This window comes from Anomaloglossus baeobatrachus, chromosome 8 (genome assembly GCF_048569485.1).
Source record: "Anomaloglossus baeobatrachus isolate aAnoBae1 chromosome 8, aAnoBae1.hap1, whole genome shotgun sequence".
NCBI classification, from domain to species: domain Eukaryota; kingdom Metazoa; phylum Chordata; class Amphibia; order Anura; family Aromobatidae; genus Anomaloglossus; species Anomaloglossus baeobatrachus.
In genome coordinates this window covers 65,346,581-65,368,184 of record NC_134360.1, presented here as the reverse complement: position 1 = coordinate 65,368,184, position 21,604 = coordinate 65,346,581, and the positions used below count along the sequence as shown (strand labels likewise).

Sequence of the window (21,604 nt, the reverse complement as noted above, 5' to 3'; positions counted from 1 at the left end):
GAGCGGCTCGGTGCCCAGTGACTGAGGTTATTTGGGGCTGATATTCAGAAGTATGGGTGGCGCGGATAACGTTTGGGACAATGTGTGAGGAAGGCCCGGTGGAGTATTTGATGGTGGTGTTGGCAGTGGTGAGTAACGGTTTTTAGGCTGCTAGGCCGGCGTCCGCAGTGGAGCAGAGGGTGGCGGCTGTGGCTGTCTTGTTAAGGATTAGATGTGGAGAGATGTTTTCGCAGGATCTTAGGGCGCGGCAGGCCTTGAAGGGTTTGGTCGTAAGGGTGTGAGGGAGCGGGATACAAGGGTCCGTCTCCGTTGTTTGGTGGCAGCGTTTGGTGAGTGGTTTGTGGCGGCTATGTTCATCTGAGCACGAGCGGGTTTTTGTTTCCCTTGTCCAAAACGGTTTGTGTTAGCCTTTTGGGGGGCTTTGAGATTGTGGGGTTGGTCAGCCCATCTACGGTCAAGAGCGGAGGTTGGATGTTGGAGGATGTGTCCGAGGTGGTGCAGTGGGTTGAGCGCCGGCTTTGTCGCTCACCGAATTAGATTAGGCGGGTGGTGAAGGTTGGTGTTGTTATACGCGGTCCCGGGTGCGGAATTATGTTGTGAGGGCGCCCAGGCTCATTATTGTGTCGCGTTTGTTAAGGTACCATTTTGTGGCAGTGCTGCAGACTTGATTGCAGGTGGCGGGGGTGGGTGCCCAGAATACTATGGGTCGTATTCCTTCTGGATTGGGCTGCCACGGAGGCCCCTCGGTGGGCTCAGAAAAGGGGTTGTGAGAAGTATTGGGAGGTGGGAGTCCTCTTGTTTCGGTGTTACGTTTGGCCTCAGTTGTTATCGGGTTAAGGCAATGGGGGCATTTGAGTCTTTTGGGAGTGGAATGGGTTGGCGTAACAGGTTGGTGTTATCTGTGGGTTTATAACCCCTGGGTTTTTGTGGTGAGGGTGTGCCTCATTTGGATATTTGGGCATTCGTTGGTTCTCGGGGCCTCGACGGTCTGAGGCTCGCCTGAATGTTGCCAGTTGGGTCTGGACGGGTCGATGGTACTGGTCCAGTAAATTGGAGGCAGCGATTTGGTATCTCGAGAAGTTATTTATGAATGTTTTAAAAAAAAAAAAAAAAAAAAAAATTGTTGGTTGTTGCATTGTGTAAGACATACCTGAGCTTAATCGTGGGGTAGTTTTGATAGTGTGACCAGGTTGGAATGGCGTGTGGCTCGTGCGATAGGCAGTATCAATCGAGCCTTATTGGGGGGGCGGCGCCAAAAGTTGGTGGCGCTGAACTGGTGGTTTTGGGGATGCGATGGGGGTGCATCTTCACGTGCTTGGTGCTGTTTTGTGGACGCTGGGATTGCGTGGAGGTGTGGTACAAGCTTTTGGTGTGTGGCGGGTCCAGGCCACGTAAGGAGTCACGTGCCCTGTCCTGTGGCGGGCGGTAGGTCTGGTCCAGAGGCGGTTGAAGGCAATGGTAACTGGACAGAGAGACACCATCTTGGTATGGTGGCTCCAGGTTCCGGGATGTTGCAGGCACGGGGTTCTGCAAAGTTGGGGGGTTAATCCGTAGGTGATTAATACCTCATCTCTGGGTCGGTGTGTTGCGGCCAGGGATACTGGGGTGAGAAGTGGTTCCTGGACTGGGCCTACTCAGGGTTGTATATTTACTGTATTGGTTACTGTGTTACCTATTGTTATTTGTTGGGGTCGCCTGTTGGACGGCGCCCCCTTGTGTTAGTATGTAAATAATAGGTAATAAAGGCTGCTGTGGCCAATTTTAAACCAAGTCACATGCAGTTCGTGTATTATTTACAGATGGTATTGGTGGGTAACACACATACAGCACGACTGGAGAATCCTTCCTCAATGGTCATGTGCATACGCAGCAGAGCTGAGTGTTGATGGATTGTGCATGCCCCAATCTTGTGTAAATGTGTGTGCTGCAAAGTGTGCATATTGTACGTGCTGTAAAGCTATATGTGTATAATACACATACTATAGAGAATCACTAACAGATTTCCTAAAGGGGGCTTTACACGCAACGACATCGCTAATGAGATGTCGTTGAGGTCACGGAATTCGTGACGCACATCCGGCCTCGTTAGCGACGTCATTGCGTGTGAAATATACGAACGACCGCTAACGATCAAAATTACTCACCAAATCGTTTATCATTGTTAAAATCCCAAATATCGTTGCTGTTGTAGGACGCTGGTTGTTCCTGAGGCAGCACATGTCGCGGGCGGAGGAGGGGACGCTGCGCTCACCCACTGCCCACTGCTCGGGTCCGGCTGCTGCTGTTGCTCGGTGGCTTGAGCGGTGGGCCGGATCCCGGGGACTCGAGCGGCGCTCCTCGCCCGTGAGTGAAAGGGGGGGGATTTGGTTTAGGAATATTGTCCGTGACGCCACCCACGGTTGTGGTGAGGTTGTGATACCACCGCTGTTCTGGACAGGGATGACAGGGAGCAGCTTGGATGTTGTTTCTCCCCTCCGTGGGTAGGGGGGTTGGTTGTCCCGGGGCGCGGTGAGGGTTAGGGATGGCAGGCGGGTTACGGGGCCTGGTGAGGTGCAGGGTCACGGGGGCAGCGCTGTGCCGCACGGCACGGTGGTACTCATTCAGCCAGTAATTTACACGGAGTCTCTGGTCAAACAAACGGCTGGATGGAGGGTCCCACAGACGGCTGCGGTAGCTCTCCCGGTAGGTTGGTGGTGACTGCGTTTCCCTGCACCTGTGTTGTGTTTCCAATGGGTTCCCACCGGTAACCCTCTCCCCAGCTTGGATGGATGCTGAGGGAGCCCCTTTTGCCCGCAGGCTCTGGCCCTGGGAACTGTAGCCTTGGCGGTGACTGTGTTTCCCTTCACGGTGTGAGCTGTTGCCTTCAATCGGGTCTTGACTGCTGGGAAACCCCGGAGGTTCCCTTCGCTAATGGATTTGACCAATTTTATGGCGACTCCTAGCCTGGTCGGTGTCTGTAGGCCCTGCCGAATGGTGCTGGCTTCTCTTCATTCCCCGATCCAGTACCGGCGGGCCACCGCCCGTCCCCGGTCCTTACGGGTCACTCCAATCAGCCTCTCCTGCAGACGGTCACCACCGTCTGCCAACCTTGCTGTATGTGCCCGGGCCACACACCCAGACACGGTCAGTCTCCTCTACTGCCACTTCACTCTCCACTTCCCTAACTGATCAGACTCCTTTTCCTGCCTCCAGGACTGTGAACTCCTCAGTGGGTGGGGCCAACCGTCTGGCCCACCCCCTGGTGGGACATCAGCCCCTGGAGGGAGGCAACAAGGATTTGTGTTTGACCTAGATGTGCCTAGCCGGGGTGTGTTGTTGTTGTACCTGTGACATCCTGGCTTGTCCAGGGCGCCACATTCCCCCTTAGTAAAATGCTGACCGTCCGCAGGCTGCCCGTCTATCACCGGTTTTATTTTTGTTTATCTGTAGAAAAGGGTTTAAACATATAAAAACATGTAAAACATAAGCATCTGCATCAATCTTTCCATAACGGCAGGTACGGTTCTTAAACGTTGCAAACGGTAACGGCTTCCGCTCTTCTCCCACCCAAACAACCTGGCCCTGATGCTGCCCCTAAGAAGTGGGCAGCACCCCTTGACCCCAGTCCAGAACCAAGCTGCCCGAGCGGGTACGGTCTCTTTCAGGGGACCCGTGTCCATGGGGACCCCTGAACCCCCGGAGGATCGCCACCGGTTACGGTAGTGGCGGGCCTGGGCCATCCCTTTCCTCCAGGCCCATCCTCCCAAATCAGCCTCTCCATAGGCGGTAACGGTTTCAAGCCAACAACATTTTTATTTACATCCCACTAAGTTTGTGGTTGCCCTGCAAGTTCTCGGGCTTGTCCGTAAGCAGTTCCTTACGCAAGGATTGCAGACAGTCCCTATGGGGACAACAGTTGCCGGCAACGGCCGGTTCAATTAAGCTATCAATCTGGTTACTTCTTCTGTTGATTCACTTATCATTCAAAAAAAAAAACTTTTAAACTGTACTGGTGGTCCCAACGGGGACAACTTCTAACAACGGTGGACCGCTGACTTACTCCAGATCCACGGTGTCGGCCAGGGGAGGGGGCTGGGCAGATACTCGGGCCTCTTGACTGCCCCTCAGCTTCGCATCCAGCGCAAACCAACCCCTCTCCCCGCAGTGCCTGGTGTATTGGACCAAGTCCCCCGGCATCAGGTTGCGGCCTGGATGGTCCTCGGGTAGGTGGGCATTGACGTCCCTACGGGCCACAAAAATTTCGGCCTCCAGGCCCGGTTCGTATATGAACCCGTACCCCCGACGGACGTCAAACCTCCTCACTTGTCCTTCATAGAACGGGCCCCGTATCCGGAAGGTGGCCTGGCGGAGGCTTTCCTTTTCCTTTATCGTACGGGCTACCAGCTCCGCCTTCCTTCGCTCCCTCTCCGCAATCTCCTGGCCCAGCGGGGTCTGTCCTCTGTCCCAGTAAGGGGCTACTGCGGGCCCCGGCGCACGGGTCGGGCCTGGGGTGCTGCCCTGCAGCGGCAACCTGGCGCGGCCTCAGCCGAGGTGTGGGGGATGGGCACAGGGGTCGTCTCCCGCTGGACCTTCTGCACGGAGCGGTCTGTCGGCACCGGTTCGGGGGAAGTCTCCACAGGTGCCTCCGGTACCTCTCTTCCGACGGCCTCAGACTTTGGCACCTTCCACGGGAGCGGCTCCGGGCGGTCACGGGCCCCGGCTGCAGGTTGGTCCGCCTGGGCAGATTGGCAGGGTACCGCTACCGGTAGTGGTAGTAGCGGGCCTAGTGGTGGGGCAGGAGCAGCCAAAACGGGTAGCGGGGGAGGTAGCAGGGCGAGCGGGTGTAGACCAGGCCCCTCGGCCGCGATGACCAACCCACTAGGGGTACAGCCCCTGGAGGGAGGCAACAAGGATTTGTGTTTAACCTAGATGTGCCTAGCCGGGGTGTGGGGTGTGTTGTTGTTGTACCTGTGACGTCCTGGCTTGTCCAGGGCGCCACACACACGTCGCTACGTGTGACACACCAGGAACAAAGAACAACACCGTACCTGCGTCCCCCGGCAATGAGGTGGGTGTGTCTTTCTTTCAGCTGCTCTTCGCCCCTCCACTTCTACTGGACGGCTGCCGTGTGACGTCGCTGTGTTGCCGCACGAACCGCCCCCTTAGAAAGGAGGTGGTTTGCCGGCCACAACGACGTCGCTAGGCAGGTAAGTCCGTGTGATGGGGACTAACGATATTGTGTGCCACGAGCAGCGATTTGCCCATGATGCACAACCGACGGGGGCGTGTGCGATCGGCAGCGAGATTGCTAGCGATGTTGCTGCGTGTAAAGTGGCCTTAAAGCCCAAATCTTCACTTATGTATGAAAATTATTGCTATTATTGACTCCTACACTTCTTGACACTGTCAGGAAAGTTTTCATATGTTTTTCCTATGTTCTCTTGTCCTAACCTGAGGTGCGTTTTATAGTAAGGGGCATCCTTTACTGTAAAAAATAAATAAATCAATAAATACAGTCTTTTTAGCCAAGAAAAGCTTCTTGAGGATCACGCCCAATTGGCTAAAATTATAGATTTATATTCAATGAAGAAAGGGCCACTTGTCAGGATCAGGAGAACAATGGCATTTATGCCAAGTGAAAACATAATATGCATTTATTGTACGTGACAGGTCCTCTTAATGTCTTACTGTTAAAGATTTTACATAATATAATTTTTTTGCTGCATTTTCACCACACTAATTTAATTTTTGACAATGGGTCATAAAAAAAACACTTAACACACCGGTTACCAGCATGGTAAAAAAAAAAATCACACCAATGTTCCTGGTTTTAATACAAAATTTATTGCAAATATAGAAATAGAATTTTTTTTTCCATCCGTTAATCCTTTTTTTTTTCTTGCCCGTTTTAGGAACAATTGTGTATCATTAAAACAAAATTTGGAAAAATAACAAACCGGAGGACAATCATGTTCCTCACTGTCCTCTTAGAATAGGGGACATGATTGCTGGTATCTGCTGGGTCACAGGAGAAGGTGAAAAAGTCTGTCGAAAGGGTTTTAGAAGGCAAATAATAATGTCAAGAACCTAGAACAACATCAGATAAGTAGCAATGGTGTATAGAGGATAATGGGAGCCATATTTCTAAGCCATTCATATTATAAATGTGTGATATAACAATTTAAGTGACAACACATCTATCTATCTTTCTGTCTGTTTATCTATCTGTCTATCCTCTATTTCTTACTGTCTGTCTATCTATCTATCTATCTATCTATCTATCTATCTATCTATCTATCTATCTATCTATCTCTGTATTTCTGTCTGTCTGTCTGTTTATCTATCTAGCTATCTGTCTGTCTGTGTGTGTCTATCAATCCATCTATCTATCTGCCTATCTGTCTGTCAGTGTCTCTCTGTCTGTCTATCTATGTATCTATCTATCTGCCTATCTGTCTGTGTCTATCTATCTATCTATCTATCTATCCCTCCTATCTATCTATCTGTCTGTCTGTCTGTTTATCTATATCTATCTATCTATTTATCTATCTATCCTCTATCTATCTGTCCGTCTGTCTATCTATCCTCTGTCTATCTATATGTTTCTTTATCTATCTATCTATCTGTCCGTTTATCATCTATCTATCTGTCTATCATCTATCTATCTGTCCGTCTGTCTTTCTGTCTATCTATCTATCTATCTATCTATCTATCTATCCTCTAGCTATACTCTATCTATATATATATCTATATGTTTCTTTATCTATCTATCTATCTATTTATCATCTATCAATCTGGCTGTCTGTCTTTCTGTGTATCTATCTATCTATGAATAATGTTGCATTTGTTTGTGTAATCTGCCTTAATTATTGATGAGAAATACATTTGTAATATTATTATCTGCATATTAATTCAGACCAAAGATCTAAGATCAAATAATGTGACAAATTGATCAAAAGTGTCTAAAGAAAAGAAATACAGTACATATTTGTTGCCCATAGCAACCAATCACAGAGCAGCTTTCATTGTGACAGAGCTGTTTACAAAATGAAACCTGAGCTCTGATTGGTTGCTATGGGCAACAGAGACAGCTTTCTATTTAGGCAGAAATTGAGGCCTAGATTTTACATATATTTTTATCAAATTGTATTTACAGAAATAATATGACTCTTGTCAGCTCAGCCTCATTAAGTTGACAATAACTTTAAAAAGTGCGATGTGCTGTGGTTTTTCAATATTTTTTGTGCCTAATCTTTAAAAGAAACCTGTAGTGTTCTGCAAAGAAAGCCGTGAAATCTGCTTCACACCCACAACATCGCTGCAACAAAATCAGCATTATTTGGAGAGGATTTTTTTGGGGGGGGGTTTGAGAATAAAGGACCCCTCTACCACTTAGAAACACCAATATAATAAATAGCAATTGCTTGGAGCGGGAATCCTTTAACAATATAGCCTACCTAAATAGGATATGCCATAATAAGAGATGAGCGAACCCGAGGTGTTTGTACTGAACACATACTTTACAAAAAAAATGCTTTACGTCTGCTGAGCACTCCAGCGAGCATCGCTGTGCTCGGGTACACATGGTGCTCGGGTATACTCGATGTTTGGGTACTCTCGGTGCTCGGCCCAGTGCAAGCCGCTTGTAGTGTTTTAATGGCTTGCACTGGGGGTTACAACAGCATGATCAGATGTAGTGTGCACCAAACAAAAAAATAGTAAAACCCCTCATCCACCCACCGCCGGAAGTGATCTGCTTTTGGCTGGCTTCATGTGGGTAGAGACCTGAATTGGCCAAGTGAATTCCATAGGGGTTCAGGTCAAGTCCGGGTCTCAAATTGAACTAAGGTCTGGTCTGGCTAAACCCACCGAACCGAACTTCCACGGATCCGCTCATTACTAATGGCACCCATATGTATCTTGAAAGCGGGACCCTGAAAAGTGCTGCTGTCAGTGGAAAGGTGGTCCAGACTCCCATTTAGTCCAATATAGTAATTCCTACAACCTATAACCATAGACATCAGCGCACAATGGGGTTCTGTTCTTGAGATCAATACGGGTTGTATCGGTGGGACTAGCAACTGCTGCACATTTCTAATATACATACAGTACAGACCAAAAGTTTGGAGACACCTTCTCATTCAAAGAGTTTTGTTTATTTTCATGACTCTAAAAATTGTAGATTCACATTGAAGGCATCAAAACTATGAATTAAAACATGTGGAATGAAATACTTAAAAAAGTGTGAAACAACTGAAAATATGTCTTATATTCTAGGTTCTTCAAAGTAGCCACCTTTTCCTTTCATTACTACTTTGCACACTCTTGGCATTCTCTTGATGAGCTTCAAGAGGTAGTCACCGGAAATGGTCTTCCAACAGTCTTGAAGGAGTTCCCAGAGATGCTTAGCACTTGTTGGCTCTTTTGCCTTCACTCTGCGGTCCAGCTCACCTCACACCATCTCGATTGAGTTCAGGTCTGGTGACTGTGGAGACCAGATCATCTGGCGTAGTACCCCATCACTCTCCTTTTTAGTCAAATAGCCTGGAGGTGTGTTTGGGGTCATTGTCCTGTTGAAAAATAAATGATGGTCCAACTAAACGCAAACCGGATGGAATAGCACGCCACTGTAAGATGCTGTGGTAGCCATGCTGGTTCTGTATGCCTTCAATTTTCAATAAATCCCCAACAGTGTCACCAGCAAAGCACCCCCACACCGTCACACCTCCTCCTCCATGCTTCACGGTGTGAACCAGCCATGTAGAGTCCATCCGTTCACCTTTTCTACAAACACACGGTGGTTGGATCCAAAGATCTCAAATCAGACCAAAGCACAGATTTCCACTGGTCTAATGTCCATTGTGTTCTTTAGCCCAAACAAGTCTCTCCTGCTTGTTGCCTGTCCTTAGCAGTGGTTTCCTAGCAGCTACTTTACCATGAAGGCCTGCTGCACAAAGTCTCCTCTTAACAGTTGTTCTAGAGATGAGAAGGTGTGTCCAAACGTTTGGTCTGTACTGTGTGTGTGTGTGTGTATATATATATATATATATATATATATATATATATATATATATACAGTGTATATATATATATACAGTATATATTTACACAGTGTATATATACGCACATATACTGTATAATGGCTATGCCATGATTGCACAATATGTGAATACCCCTGTAAATAAACATGATTCTACATTCTACCTGACCATGTTTATATACAGTTTGTAAATAAATATATATATATATACACACACACACATATATAATGGATATGCCATTATTGCACAATATAAACAATATGGGAATGCCCCTGTAAATAAATATGATCCTACTTTCTACCTTACCATGTTTATATACAGTGAGTGTGTACATACTACATATATATATATATATATATATATATATATATATATATATACTACATACATATATATATATATATACATATACACACACACATATATAATGGCCATGCCAGTATTGTACAATATGGGATACCCCTGTAAATAAACATGATTCTACATTCTACCTGGCCATGTTTGTTTCAGTTCATTCGACTGTAATTTTAATAATTGATTTACACACTCATTTATAACAGGACAGTTTAGGAACATGACCTATTAAGTCCTGACATTTCAGACTATTGAGATGAACAGCAGCATTATAATAATCACACAACACCAATGTTTTATTATTAATTCTTAATTCTTCTGGTTTTGCTGCCTAAGTGAGTAATGAATGGATGTCATAAGAATGGATGGAGCTAACAGGCATCCAATTAGAGCCAGGATATCCATTCATTACTCATTTGCCTCGAGTTCCCTCTTCTACCAATTTTATAGAGGAAAAGGTCAGTGTCAGCTATGATATTGCTGCCCTGCTTGCTGGACAGATGTAACCTTAAGGCTCTGCCTAAGGTTGTCCAAGTTGTCCAATTAGTAGAAATGTTGCTTACTTATAACTGGCAATCCTTCTGTACCATGTCTTATAGTTAACAATAAGTTTGACCCTTTTCTGCAATGGTTGTTTTATTTAACATGAAATGCTAAAGAAAATGTATATATGTTCACTCTGTGTGTATCCTGACTAGTGATGATGAGCAAGCACTACCATGCTCAGTACTCGTAGAGATGAGCGAACCTGAAAAGTAAAGTTCGGTGTTCGTATTGAACAAGGATTTTATTAAAAAATCAGTGTTCAAGTACAGAGTTCAGGTGCTTTACGTATACTGACCACTCGAGTGAGCATCACTGTACTCGAATACACTCGGTGCTCAGCCCAGTGGGAGCTGCTTCCAGTTTTTAAATGGCTTCCACTGGGTGTAACAACAGTGTTATTGGATGTAGTTGGCACTAAAAAAAATAAATAAATGGATACACCACTCCCACCCACCCCTGGAAATGCTCTGTTTATGGTTGGCTGAATGTGGGCGAAGACCCAAACTGCCCAGTTTCTGACTTTCATTGGGGTTCAGATCAAGTCCAGGTCCCGAACTGAACTTTATCTAAAGTCTGGCCGAACCCACCGAACCGAACTTCCAGGGGTTATCTCTAGTAATGACCAGGTGGACGCTCGAACAAGCTTGAATTGTATACCGAGTATAATGGATGTCAATGGGAAACTCAAGGATTTTCTCTGAAGTTATTCTGGAAAAATGCTTGAGTTCCCTATTGACTTTTATTATACTCGGTAAACAAGTCTTGCCCGTCCAAGTGTCCACCTGCTCGTTACGCGTACAGAGCACCCGATCATGGTAGTGCTCACTCATTACTAGTCCTGACCAAAGCTTATAGCTTCATAGGCATAATTGAGGCTGTCGGGTCATGATAACTACGTTCAGTCTGGCAATTGCAGTCTCTATACAGGCTGTGACATATGGTAGTCTGAACTAGATCTTAGGCTACATTCAGACTTGGTGTCTGTGTTGTTTTTACTTTGACATATTGATTTTTTTCTGCAATATTGGAAAATGATGTGTTTTTGCCACCATGGAGACAAAAAAAATGAATTGTGGCCACAAAGTGTTGGATACAGCCTTATAGTCAGTGATTATCCAATACCATGAAACTAGCATTATTAATTGGATTAACATGAAGTGTTACTAACAGATGGCTTGATTATAATACCTTTAAAGAATAATGTCAGTAGTAGTAAAAAGACTATAGGAATTATCTTGGTAAACCAGTGCTAAGGATGAAGAAAATAATTATTACATTATTTACTCTATATGATTGAAGTGGAAGACATCGCTATTTTTGGAGATCTAGTGTTCGGGATTAGCAAATGGAAATGGAGTTCTTAATTTAACTGGATCAAATTCAATCCCATCCATGCTTCTAATAATTTGGAGAATGGGTAGTCATATGGAGAACACAGGGAGCCTACATCTAAGGGTTTCGTTCACACTGGTGTATAACTCCGGATGAGTGCTAGCGGATGTTGTATCAGATAACACTTGCTCCAATGTTATACTATGGGCCAATGCCCAACCAAGGCCAAGTATGCATGGGAAAAAATCGGAACACATTCGGCTCAGACTTGGAGCAGAGTTTAAGCCAAATGTCATTTAGATAATGCATCCAATTCTCTCGCATGAGAGATCATCGCAAGTGTGAGCGAGCTCTTAGAAATTGGTTCTTTGAAGGCAACCTTTTATGTTGTAAATGGCATCTAACCAGTTTGATCATAGTATGCGCTGTCATCTGTGGCACCTACTATTGAATTTTGCTGCCTCTCCTCCTGCTCATCTATATCTTCATCGGATTGTATGTTATGGAGCCAGAGGAACTGATCAGATTGATACACATTTTTGTAGGAAAAGTATCAGTAAACCTTTGAAACCAGTAAATTCATTGAAGTCTCTGATGTTTGCAAAGACGTTTGTCAGAAAATTGCTGTGCATTGGACAAAGCGTGACTGGAGGTGGCCAGAAAGAGCAGTTGGAAATGAAAAATGATGCCTCATCATAAGTAGTGGATTGGGGTTATCTCAGCCACCTCAGAGGATATAGGATAATTAAGACATTTGTTAAGAAGTATTGGAGCCTTTTTGCAATACATAGCTGATTTGTTATGGTTGACTTACAATATGTTAATGTTTATAGGCAAAAATATGAAAGGAAAATCACCTGAGCCATGCTCTTCAAGTTACAGATCTGCAAAATGGTCACCTAGAGTCCACGAGATAAGTCTCGGCCATAGTCCTCCTGGCTACGTTTGTCAACAATGTTTTCAGGGTGGCCAATACTATGGAAGCTTCCCCTAGATGATTTTGTCCATGACATTGAAGGATTTGTCAGATTTTGTTGGGGTAGAGAATACTAAGGTTTTCTGTTGTGTTCTATGCCAGTGTCACATTAAAGTGTTTGTCCCCTTTCAATAAACTTCTAACCTTAGGCTCAGCTGTGTTAAAAAACAAGCAACAATGTTATCCATTTCATATGACCTATGTAGTAAACCTTTTGTTGTAAATTAAACATTTTAATCACATCAAACTTACCTGATGGGGCAGATTAAATTCTCTATAGTGTCCACTAAATGTGGCAGTCCCATGTAACACTTTTGCCATATTTCATATCTTGTATCATACCAGAGGTCTCCAACCTTTCTGACCTTGAGAGCCACATTCAGCTCGGAAAAAGTGTTTTTGGCCACATGCAGCTCTGAAAGAGGGTTGCGAGTCACATCCAGCTCCCGCCCCAAAGATTTTCTACAGAGATCACACCAAGGCAGTATACCAAGATCCAGGGGTTCCTACCGTACCCCGAGTCAGATTTCCTCTTCTGGTGCAGGGTTACTCACCAAAGTCACCATCTGTAGACCTGCTCTTCGTAGATGTTTGATAGCCCTGGTGCTTATGCACCAAGCTGGAAGACAGCCGCGAGGCACACATCACAAGTTCGCGAGACACATGTGGCTCCAGGGCCACAGGTTGGGGACCCCCGTATCATACTATAAAAACCCATTATCCTGAATCTCAAGAAACTTACAGTTCTTCAGTGCTTCCCAGAGTTGACCAAGTAGAAAGACCAGGGTAACAATAGAGAGACGTCAAGCTAATCAGTCTGTAAATACTATGGGTAATTTTGTTAGCATGCATTTACAAGGTTGCAGTCCATATTCTATTTTATTTTATTTTTTTTATTTTATTTTTTACTTAATGCAAGGTTTTGATAATGCATTATATTTAGAGACACAGTGAGGCGGACTGCAAATTACTTCTCTCTTCTAGGTCCCATCAGATACCAGTCAATCCTCAGCAGGCAGGATATCTCCATATGTCACTGCTGGATTTCTTGTAAAAGTGAAATGTGCTGAGTGCTTTTATATCTCTTTTCAAATAGCAAAAAAAAAAAAAAAAGGAGTTTTTCCTTGTCTTGACCCCATTTTTGCAATATATTACTTTTATATCTCTTTACTTCATCATCTTACGTGTTTTTTTTCTTTTTTTTTTACACTAATGCATGCAAAAAAATACAGTTCGCATCTCCTCTCTGGAAAATCATTGGCCAAAAGTCTTAAGTACATTCCCCTCCATCCCTTTTTCCCAAACCCTCCCATACCCTCAATTCAACCCCGAAAAAAAAAATTGAAACAAATTAAAAAAGCCAAAAAGATGTTTCTGAAACCGTAGCAGTAAACCTTTAAATTATACCTGCAGCATACTCACAATACAGGCACCCATTTTTGAAGGCCGAAACGTTGACAGAAATGAGTTCTACCATTGAGGTGCCTCATAAGGTTTGATCAATGTGAATTAGTACTTTGAATTAGCCACAAAATTACTGCTTCGGATGTATGTGAGCGTTTTGTATTCTTTAACATAAAATATGAACTTAAAAAAATGCCATTTTTGGCAATTAACTTCTAAAAAGTCAAGAAATACAGGGCAATGTAGAAGTGACGAAAAACCATGCACTGATAAACTACAAAAAAAAAGATGTTGCAAGCTGAAGTCGTGAAACGTGTGTAAATATAGCTCGTTTTTGTATTTTATGTAGTCTTTGATTTTAAAGATGCGATTGAAGACAGACCCTTGAAGACTAGATGAATCTCGGAATAGAAAGATTTCCTTCCAGATTGTGTTCTGTGACTTATTTGGCCCCTAAGCTAAGTAAGAACTATCCATAGATATGCAATTGTTTTATCATCTATTCTCTGCACAACCATCACATTAATATAAATGATTCCAATTATCAATTTAATCAGAGACTATTTTAGAAATGCATAATGGCGTCTAATTTGATTTAAAGGAACACTAAGCCAAGAAATGAATGATAGAAATAGGCGGAAGAAAAATTTGCCTTTTGTGTCATTGTATTGTGTTTAAGGTCTCATTCAAAACTCATTGTTTTGGACTTGGTTTTCACGAATAATTGAACAGTGTCTTAATTTATACCATTGGTGCTTCATTAGTCATTTTTCTGTATGTAAAAAAAAAAATTTGCATTGCGTCTCTTACCGATTGCAATGTTAAAAACAGATGACACAGGGATGGTACATGCTAGGCAATGTTGTGCTGTACGCAATTTTTATGGACTCTGAGACTTTTAGAGGTGACTTATGGCTTACATAAAAAACTGACATGTCTCCTCCTCCTTAACTAATTTTGTACCATAGACTATAATGGGTACATCTTCTATTCATGAAAAACATAGATAGAACATGTACATGAAAAAACAACATCAGAATCATGCCTAATAGATGAACTAGGTGTGGTTTAGCTAAGGAAGTGAGGTTGGGCTTAGCTAAGGAAGTGATGTGGGGCTTAGCTAAGGACGTTAGGTGGGCTTAGCTAAGGAAGTGATATGGAGTTTGGCTAAGGAAGGAGTGGGGCTTAGCTAAGGAAGTCAGGTTGGTCTTAGCTAAGGAAGTGAAGTGGAGCTTAGCTAAGGATTCAGAAGTAAGGTTGGGCTTAGATAAGGAAGTGATGTGAGGCTTAGCTTAGGAAGTAATGTGGGGCTTAGCTAAGGTAGTGATGTGGGGCTTAGCTAAGGATTCAGACGTGAGGTGGGGCTTAGCTAAGGAAGTGATGTGGGGTTTAGCTAAGGAAGTGAGGTGGAGCTTATCTAAGGAAATTATGTGGTGCTTAGCTAAGGATTCAGAAGTGAGGTGGGGCTTAGCTAAGGAAGTGATGTGTGGCTTAGCTAAGGAAGTGAGGTGGGGCTTAGCTAAGGAAATGAGGTGGGGCTTAGCTAAGGAATTTAGGTGGGGCTTAGGTAAGGATTCGGAAGTGATGTGGGGCTTAGCTAAGAAATTGAGGTGGGGCTTAGCTAAAGATTGAGAAGAGATGTTGGGCATAGCTAAGGAAGGGATGTGGGGCTTAGCTAAGGAAGTGAGGTTGGGCTTAGCGACGGAAGAGATGTGGGGCTTAGCTAAGGATTCAGAAGTGATGTGGGGCTTAGCTAAGAAAGGGATGTGGGCTTAGCTAAGGAAGTGAGGTGGGGTTTAGCTTTGGAAGTGAGGTGGGACTTAGCTAAGGATTCAGAAGTGATCAGGGGTTTAGCTAAGGAATTGAGGTGGGGCTTAGGTAAGGATTCGGAAGTGATGTGGGGCTTAGCTAAGAAATTGAGGTGGGGCTTAGCTAAAGATTGAGAAGAGATGTTGGGCATAGCTAAGGAAGGGATGTGGGGCTTAGCTAAGGAAGTGAGGTTGGGCTTAGCGACGGAAGAGATGTGGGGCTTAGCTAAGGATTCAGAAGTGATGTGGGGCTTAGCTAAGAAAGGGATGTGGGCTTAGCTAAGGAAGTGAGGTGGGGTTTAGCTATGGAAGTGAGGTGGGACTTAGCTAAGGATTCAGAAGTGATCAGGGGTTTAGCTAAGGAATTGAGGTGGGGCTTAGCTAAGGAAGTGAGCTTGCACTTAGCTAAAGGGGAGGATCCTTCTGCAGCAAATTGCCTTACATCACCAGGTAAAGGTTTATGAGGGCAAACTGGGCTGATATGAGACACATAATGGGATTTTAAGAGATGAGATTTTTAGTATTCTTTTTTGTATTTTTAGTTTTAGTGCTCCTTTAAAACATTTAGCTCTCTACTTCTAATCTTAAAGTAAGGAATTCAGAATACTCTACTTAACCAGAAGCAAACACATGTATTGGCAAAACTGCAAGAAGGCGTAAGTAAAAGTATAGGTTAAATATTCTTTACGGCCTATTGTAGATCTCACTAATTTTATGTTATTTGTCAACAACAGGTTGAAAATTATTTGAATTTACTTTCAAACATATGTTACTATTAAAAATTGAATGCGCAAGTGTCAGATGACTCAAGGTCATATAGGACTTTCCCTACCGCTAGCTAAACACATTGAAAAATATGGTATATCAGAAGAAGAAGCAATGGAATGGGATCACTATGAAATTGTGAATGCCAAATAAAACTATTTATAGAAAAGTGAACCAATTAATTCATGTTTGATATGACGTTGAGAATAGAAGGGAAGCTTTGCAGTCTATATAATGTATAGTGGAACTGACTAAGTTTGCTGACTCAAACTTCTCCAGTAATCATGGTCAACATACCTGTACATTACAGAGCATTTAAAGGTATTTTTAGCTTGTGATGACAAATTCTATTTAAGGTTACTATTTCATTAGTGCAAGCAGGACAGACTATTCTCCAGAGGTCTGGGAAGAAATTCCCCATATCGTCGGATTGCTGCTTTAATGCCAGCTTTGTGTCATAACTCATTGCTGTCAATTTATACAAGTACTAAAGAAACCGGGGAAGAAGATTATTATATAAAAGTATCCGCGGAATGGTATTTGGATAGTGCATGACATCAGCTTGCAACACTTTGAGCATTACATATCCTTTTTTCGTCTTTTTAACAAAATCAAACGCTAAAAATGAAATAAAATATTTAGCAACAAAATGATGTAAATGGAAAGAAAGTCACCAATACAGTGTGTGGAGATGTAGGGAGAAGTGTTAAAAAGGGGAGGAGGTCTGTGCCAGAAAATTCCCTGTGCAGAACTCACAAATCTAATTGTCTCCCCTCCATGAGGATACATCCACACCTCCAATGTAAACTTTAATAGCAAACTGTAGCGCTTCAGCACCACAATTCTCCGCAGAGACGTGTCCACAGCCCTAGCCGGCTCTAAGCACCCTTGTAGGTGTCATTTACAGTTTCTGTTGAGCAGACACTCCCTTCCAGTAATCCAAGATATCGTGCAAGTCCTCCCCTTTGGCAAACTGGACCTTTTTGCGCAAGGCGTGTCCAGCTGCTATGTACACCTCTTCCCTGGTGTGTTTTTTATAAGGACGGAAGCGCTCCCAAATCTTGTGGGTATTTTCAGTAGAGTACTCTGGACTGGAGGAGTATCCAGAGAAATGGTGTCTCGGTGACAATTGAGAGTAGCTAGAGTCTCTCTTAGAGCGGGAAAGTGGCTTCAGAAAGCTGACTCTCTGGCTTAACGTATCGGCGCTTTCCTCATAATATAGAGCAGGAAAGGAGTGGCGATGTTCACTACAGTGATAGGAAGGCTTGACATCCAAATGGTGGACTCCAGAAGAAGATACTAGTGGAAGGCGATCCAAAGGGCTATTCAGAGGGCTGCTCTTCTCAATATACTTAGAGTCACACTTTAGAGGCTGATCAGGTACATCCAAGCTGAAGACTCTAGCACTTTTAATGGAGCCACTAGACGAAATGCTGCATCGTTTCTTCGCAACTGTGGCAGCGTCTGCACTCAGCTGACGCTGAAGAGGATGAACACCCTCTTTGTATGGAGGAGAGAGGAAGCTCAATCGTTCCAGATGACCCGAAGAACTGGCAGGGATTGACTGGCAATCGTAGCCCAGCTCCGGGTCCCCCCCGCCTAAAAAAGAAGTCGTATCAAGTTTTAGGGCATCAATGCAATTATTGATGATTTGATTCACTTTATCTACTTCCTTGGCAATTGTTGATATCTCAGAAGCCGAGCCTTCACCATTGTCTAGTTCCCGAAAGTCTTCTTCATCTTCATCCCCTCCTGAAATTCCTCTTTGACCTCTTTCTAGTCCGTCTCCACTTCGTACTTCCATGTAGTTTGTTCCCTTTGGACCTTTAGGTGTTCCCATTTGAGAATTCATAGGTTTAGAAATGCCTTTATCTCCACTCCCAAGCCCAGACACTGAAGTAGGTAGTGAAGAAATGCGAGATATAGGGATGGGATGCTCGGACATTTTTTGTGATGAATGGGGTCCCAGGCATGGGTCAACATCTGAACCATACCGCATTTCAAGAATAGTCTTTTTAACGTTGAGTGACTTTTTCTTCTCTTCTTGCATCCTTTTCTTTCTTAAACAGTAATAGACAACACCCAGTATGATAACCATACCAAAGAGGCAGCCCAATATGGTCATAATATAGTGTGTAGTGGTGGAAGTATTTGGGGAAAATTCATCCTTATCCTTGGAACGAGTGAATACAAAGAGGCAGGTATGGTTATAGCGTTTTTGGTTGCGAATGGAAGCCACACAGAAAGTATAATTGACATGAGCTTTCAACTTGTCTAAGGTTATATATTCCTTCTTGTGCTTCAAAGTTGTCACCTCAGCTACAAAACTATTATTATACTGCACCAAAATATACATCTTTTTATATGGATATGGAATAGTGACAATCAAAGTGGCTGAGCTACCAGTCACATGATGAATTTCAATGGTAGGCATAACAGAAGAGTCAGTGGTGGATGGTGGGGTTGGCTCAGGATAAAGACCATCCCCGGGACTATAGCCAGAATTTTCATCTGGATCATGTGAAGAATCTGGTATGAATGGTGTTGGCCTGTCACGTGCCACAGAAAATATGCCTCCATTTTTGCATCGAGCTTGTAGAACAGTAATAGCATTTCGACTGTGGTGCGGTCTGGGACTTAAGAGTGGGTACCCAGCAAATTCTCGAGGACTTTCACACTGCAAGCGATCATAATTTCGAGTGAAATTGTTAAACATAACAAGCCAATCTAAAAAGCCATAGAGCTCACAACCACAATGAAAAGGATTTCCGGCCAGTTCACATGCCATCAGTGCTTGAAGACCAATAAAAGTAGAACTATCCAGCTTTTGGAGTCGATTAGAGGACAAGTCAATGCTTATAAGGCTCAAACATTCAGAGAAAGCTCCTGGGGTCACCACCTCTATCAAGTTATGCTGAACAAAGAGGAATTGTAACCTGGGCATACCTCTAAGCATTCCCTCCGACAAATTGGTTAGCTTGTTGTAACCAAGCTGAAGAATCTGTAGGTTGGACTGTCCAAGGAAGGCTCCCTCTTCAATGTAGGAGATCTCATTCTTGGTTAGGTTCAAATCTGTCAGGTTTCCAAAGCGGGATAGGGAAGCATAACCAATTATCTTTAATTTATTTTCATTAAGCCTGAGATCATGAACTGTACTGTTGATATGTTGAGGAATAGTCTCATAAGGTGGCTGATTTTGACTACAAATAGCCAACCAAACATAACCTTTGTCCCCCTCAATCAACCAGCAGTCACTCTTTGTTCCTGGTGGGAAGTACGAAAAACAAAAAGTTATTGTTACAAAGACCCACCAACATGACATGATGGCCATATCAAGATTGAAAGGCCAAGTCAAGGGATGTTGTCCAACCTCGGAAATTTGTGCCTGAATTACAGAAGTCTGTGTTCCACAGTCCTTCCTAAAACGCTGTGCATCATGTTTTACAGAGCCGGATATGAGGGCAAGTCTCTTTTAAATAAAACAATTTAATCAGCTAGGTTGCTTCTAGTTAGCAACAGTTACTCATTTGTATCTTCACATCTTCTATCAAGCCTTGGTAACGGAGAATGGACCGAAATAATGATTGGAGTCAGAAGACAGAGAACATGTATGTGTGTGCCAGCCGCCTCTCTGCCCCAGGATTGTAGATTTTTAGAGATGAATCCGTCTCTGTGTCCGTCCGTATCCAGCTGCCACCAGAATCTGAAAAAAACAAAACGAGAGACAAGACAGCGTCAGCAGGGAATTAAACGAGAGGGAGAGAGGAAAAAGAAAGGCAGATGCTTGTCGGCAAAGTGGAGATGGATATAGAGAGGGAGGAAAGGCATGGTGTCATGGATGGGACTAAAAGTGACAGAACAGATTCAAGATAATGAATTAAAGAAAAGATACCATGAAAGAGAGGAAAAATGAGAGCCTAGGCAAGTGGAAGTAGGTGATAAATATGTAAATGATCCTCCCGCTACATAGAAGGGGGAGTCGGAGGGAGATAAGAAGATACAGCGGCAATCAAAGCCAGTGGGTTGAAAGATAAAGCGAGGAAGAGTGAAAGAATGAGGATTGAAGAGGTTGATGTAAATTCGAGAAGACAAGAACCAGCACAAAATCAACTCAACTTCCACCATCGAGGGGCACTTTCTGGCCATTACAAAAAGATGGTGTTTGTGAGATATTCTCTATTCTCTTTGCCTATACAGTGGAAAGTATGCCCAAATGAATTTAAGACACATTGTTTCTACATCTGACATAGTCATACGGAAGATAAATATAGGTCACTGCTACACACCGAAACTATGTTGCCTTTCATATTGATGTATGAGGCTATTATTTGCTGGATAAGAGAAACTATCATTCCCTAATTGCCATATACTTAAAACAAACAACAGCAATTTAGCGGCTGCATAGATGGCTGCTTGGGTAGGCATCGCTTGGATCTGTCTTAAATAAGAGGAGAAAACCTCCACAGATGTTCGCTTGTACAGCAGTATCAATATGAAAAAAAAAGCTGTTTGGAGCAAAGAGAGGTGGGGGCAGGGCTAGCTTGGCGGAAAGCTTCCTATCCTCTTCACATGATACAAAGCACTCTACAGCAACTCATCAGACATGATGGTACAATCATACTGAGATCCAGGGACAACTTGTTCTCAGGTTTCGGAATATATTGATACAAGAGGATTATGTCTGTCGGTGTAGCGCATCTCCGATTTAATGCAATGAAGTGTGACCTAGTCATTGTATGTTTTCAGTACGGACTTGGAGAGAATATGACCTTTACATAATATTATCACATAATGGAAGCATATTTCAGGGCAGGATGACAGCTGGAAAAAGTTATATGCAAAAGAGCATTCCCTTATGGCTATAGAACAAAGGGGAACAAATAGTAATTTAACATTTGTAACATCCAGAAATTAGGAGAAGAGAAAGTGGCACACTCTATTTGTTAAAAAATGCGGGAGGAAGTAGGACAATGAAAGACAATGGCCGTTCCGCGTTACACGCGCTTCAACCGGTCCCACCCCCACTGGTTGAAGTGTTTATAAGGCAAAACGGCCATTGTCTCTCATTGCCTTACTTCCTCCCACATGTTTTAACAATTTATTTCAATAAATTACACTTTTTATGGATGAAGTGTGCCACTTTTGCCTTCTCCAAATTCCTGGATGTCACTAATGACTGTTACAAGTGGGCACCTCAAACTCCGAAGACGCCTGAAGTTATTTCATAGTTACATAGTTACTTAGGTTGAAAAAAGACCTCGGTCCATCTAGTTCAACCTTCCTCCACCAGTTCTACATTTGGTCACTAAGTCATTTATAACCAACAATGTTTTGTGTACTGAGGAAATCATCCAGCCCTGATATAAAAGCTGTTATAGTATCTGCCATTACTACCTCTT

At 43.6% G+C, this 21,604-nt stretch overlaps 1 protein-coding gene across 3 annotated transcripts in view; it reads right to left on the bottom strand.

Annotated features, from left to right (window-relative positions):
• Window positions 1–10,653: 10,653 nt before the first annotated feature.
• The window catches only part of ELFN2 (extracellular leucine rich repeat and fibronectin type III domain containing 2), a 208,736-nt gene continuing 197,785 nt past the window's right edge, over window positions 10,654–21,604 (bottom strand). For all 3 annotated transcript variants that reach the window (XM_075321753.1, XM_075321754.1, XM_075321752.1), the window contains one exon: window positions 10,654–19,908. In XM_075321753.1, the coding sequence (XP_075177868.1) occupies window positions 17,107–19,536 (2,430 nt within the window). In that variant the 5' untranslated portion in view covers window positions 19,537–19,908 and the 3' untranslated portion in view covers window positions 10,654–17,106. The remainder of the gene's footprint in view (window positions 19,909–21,604) is intronic.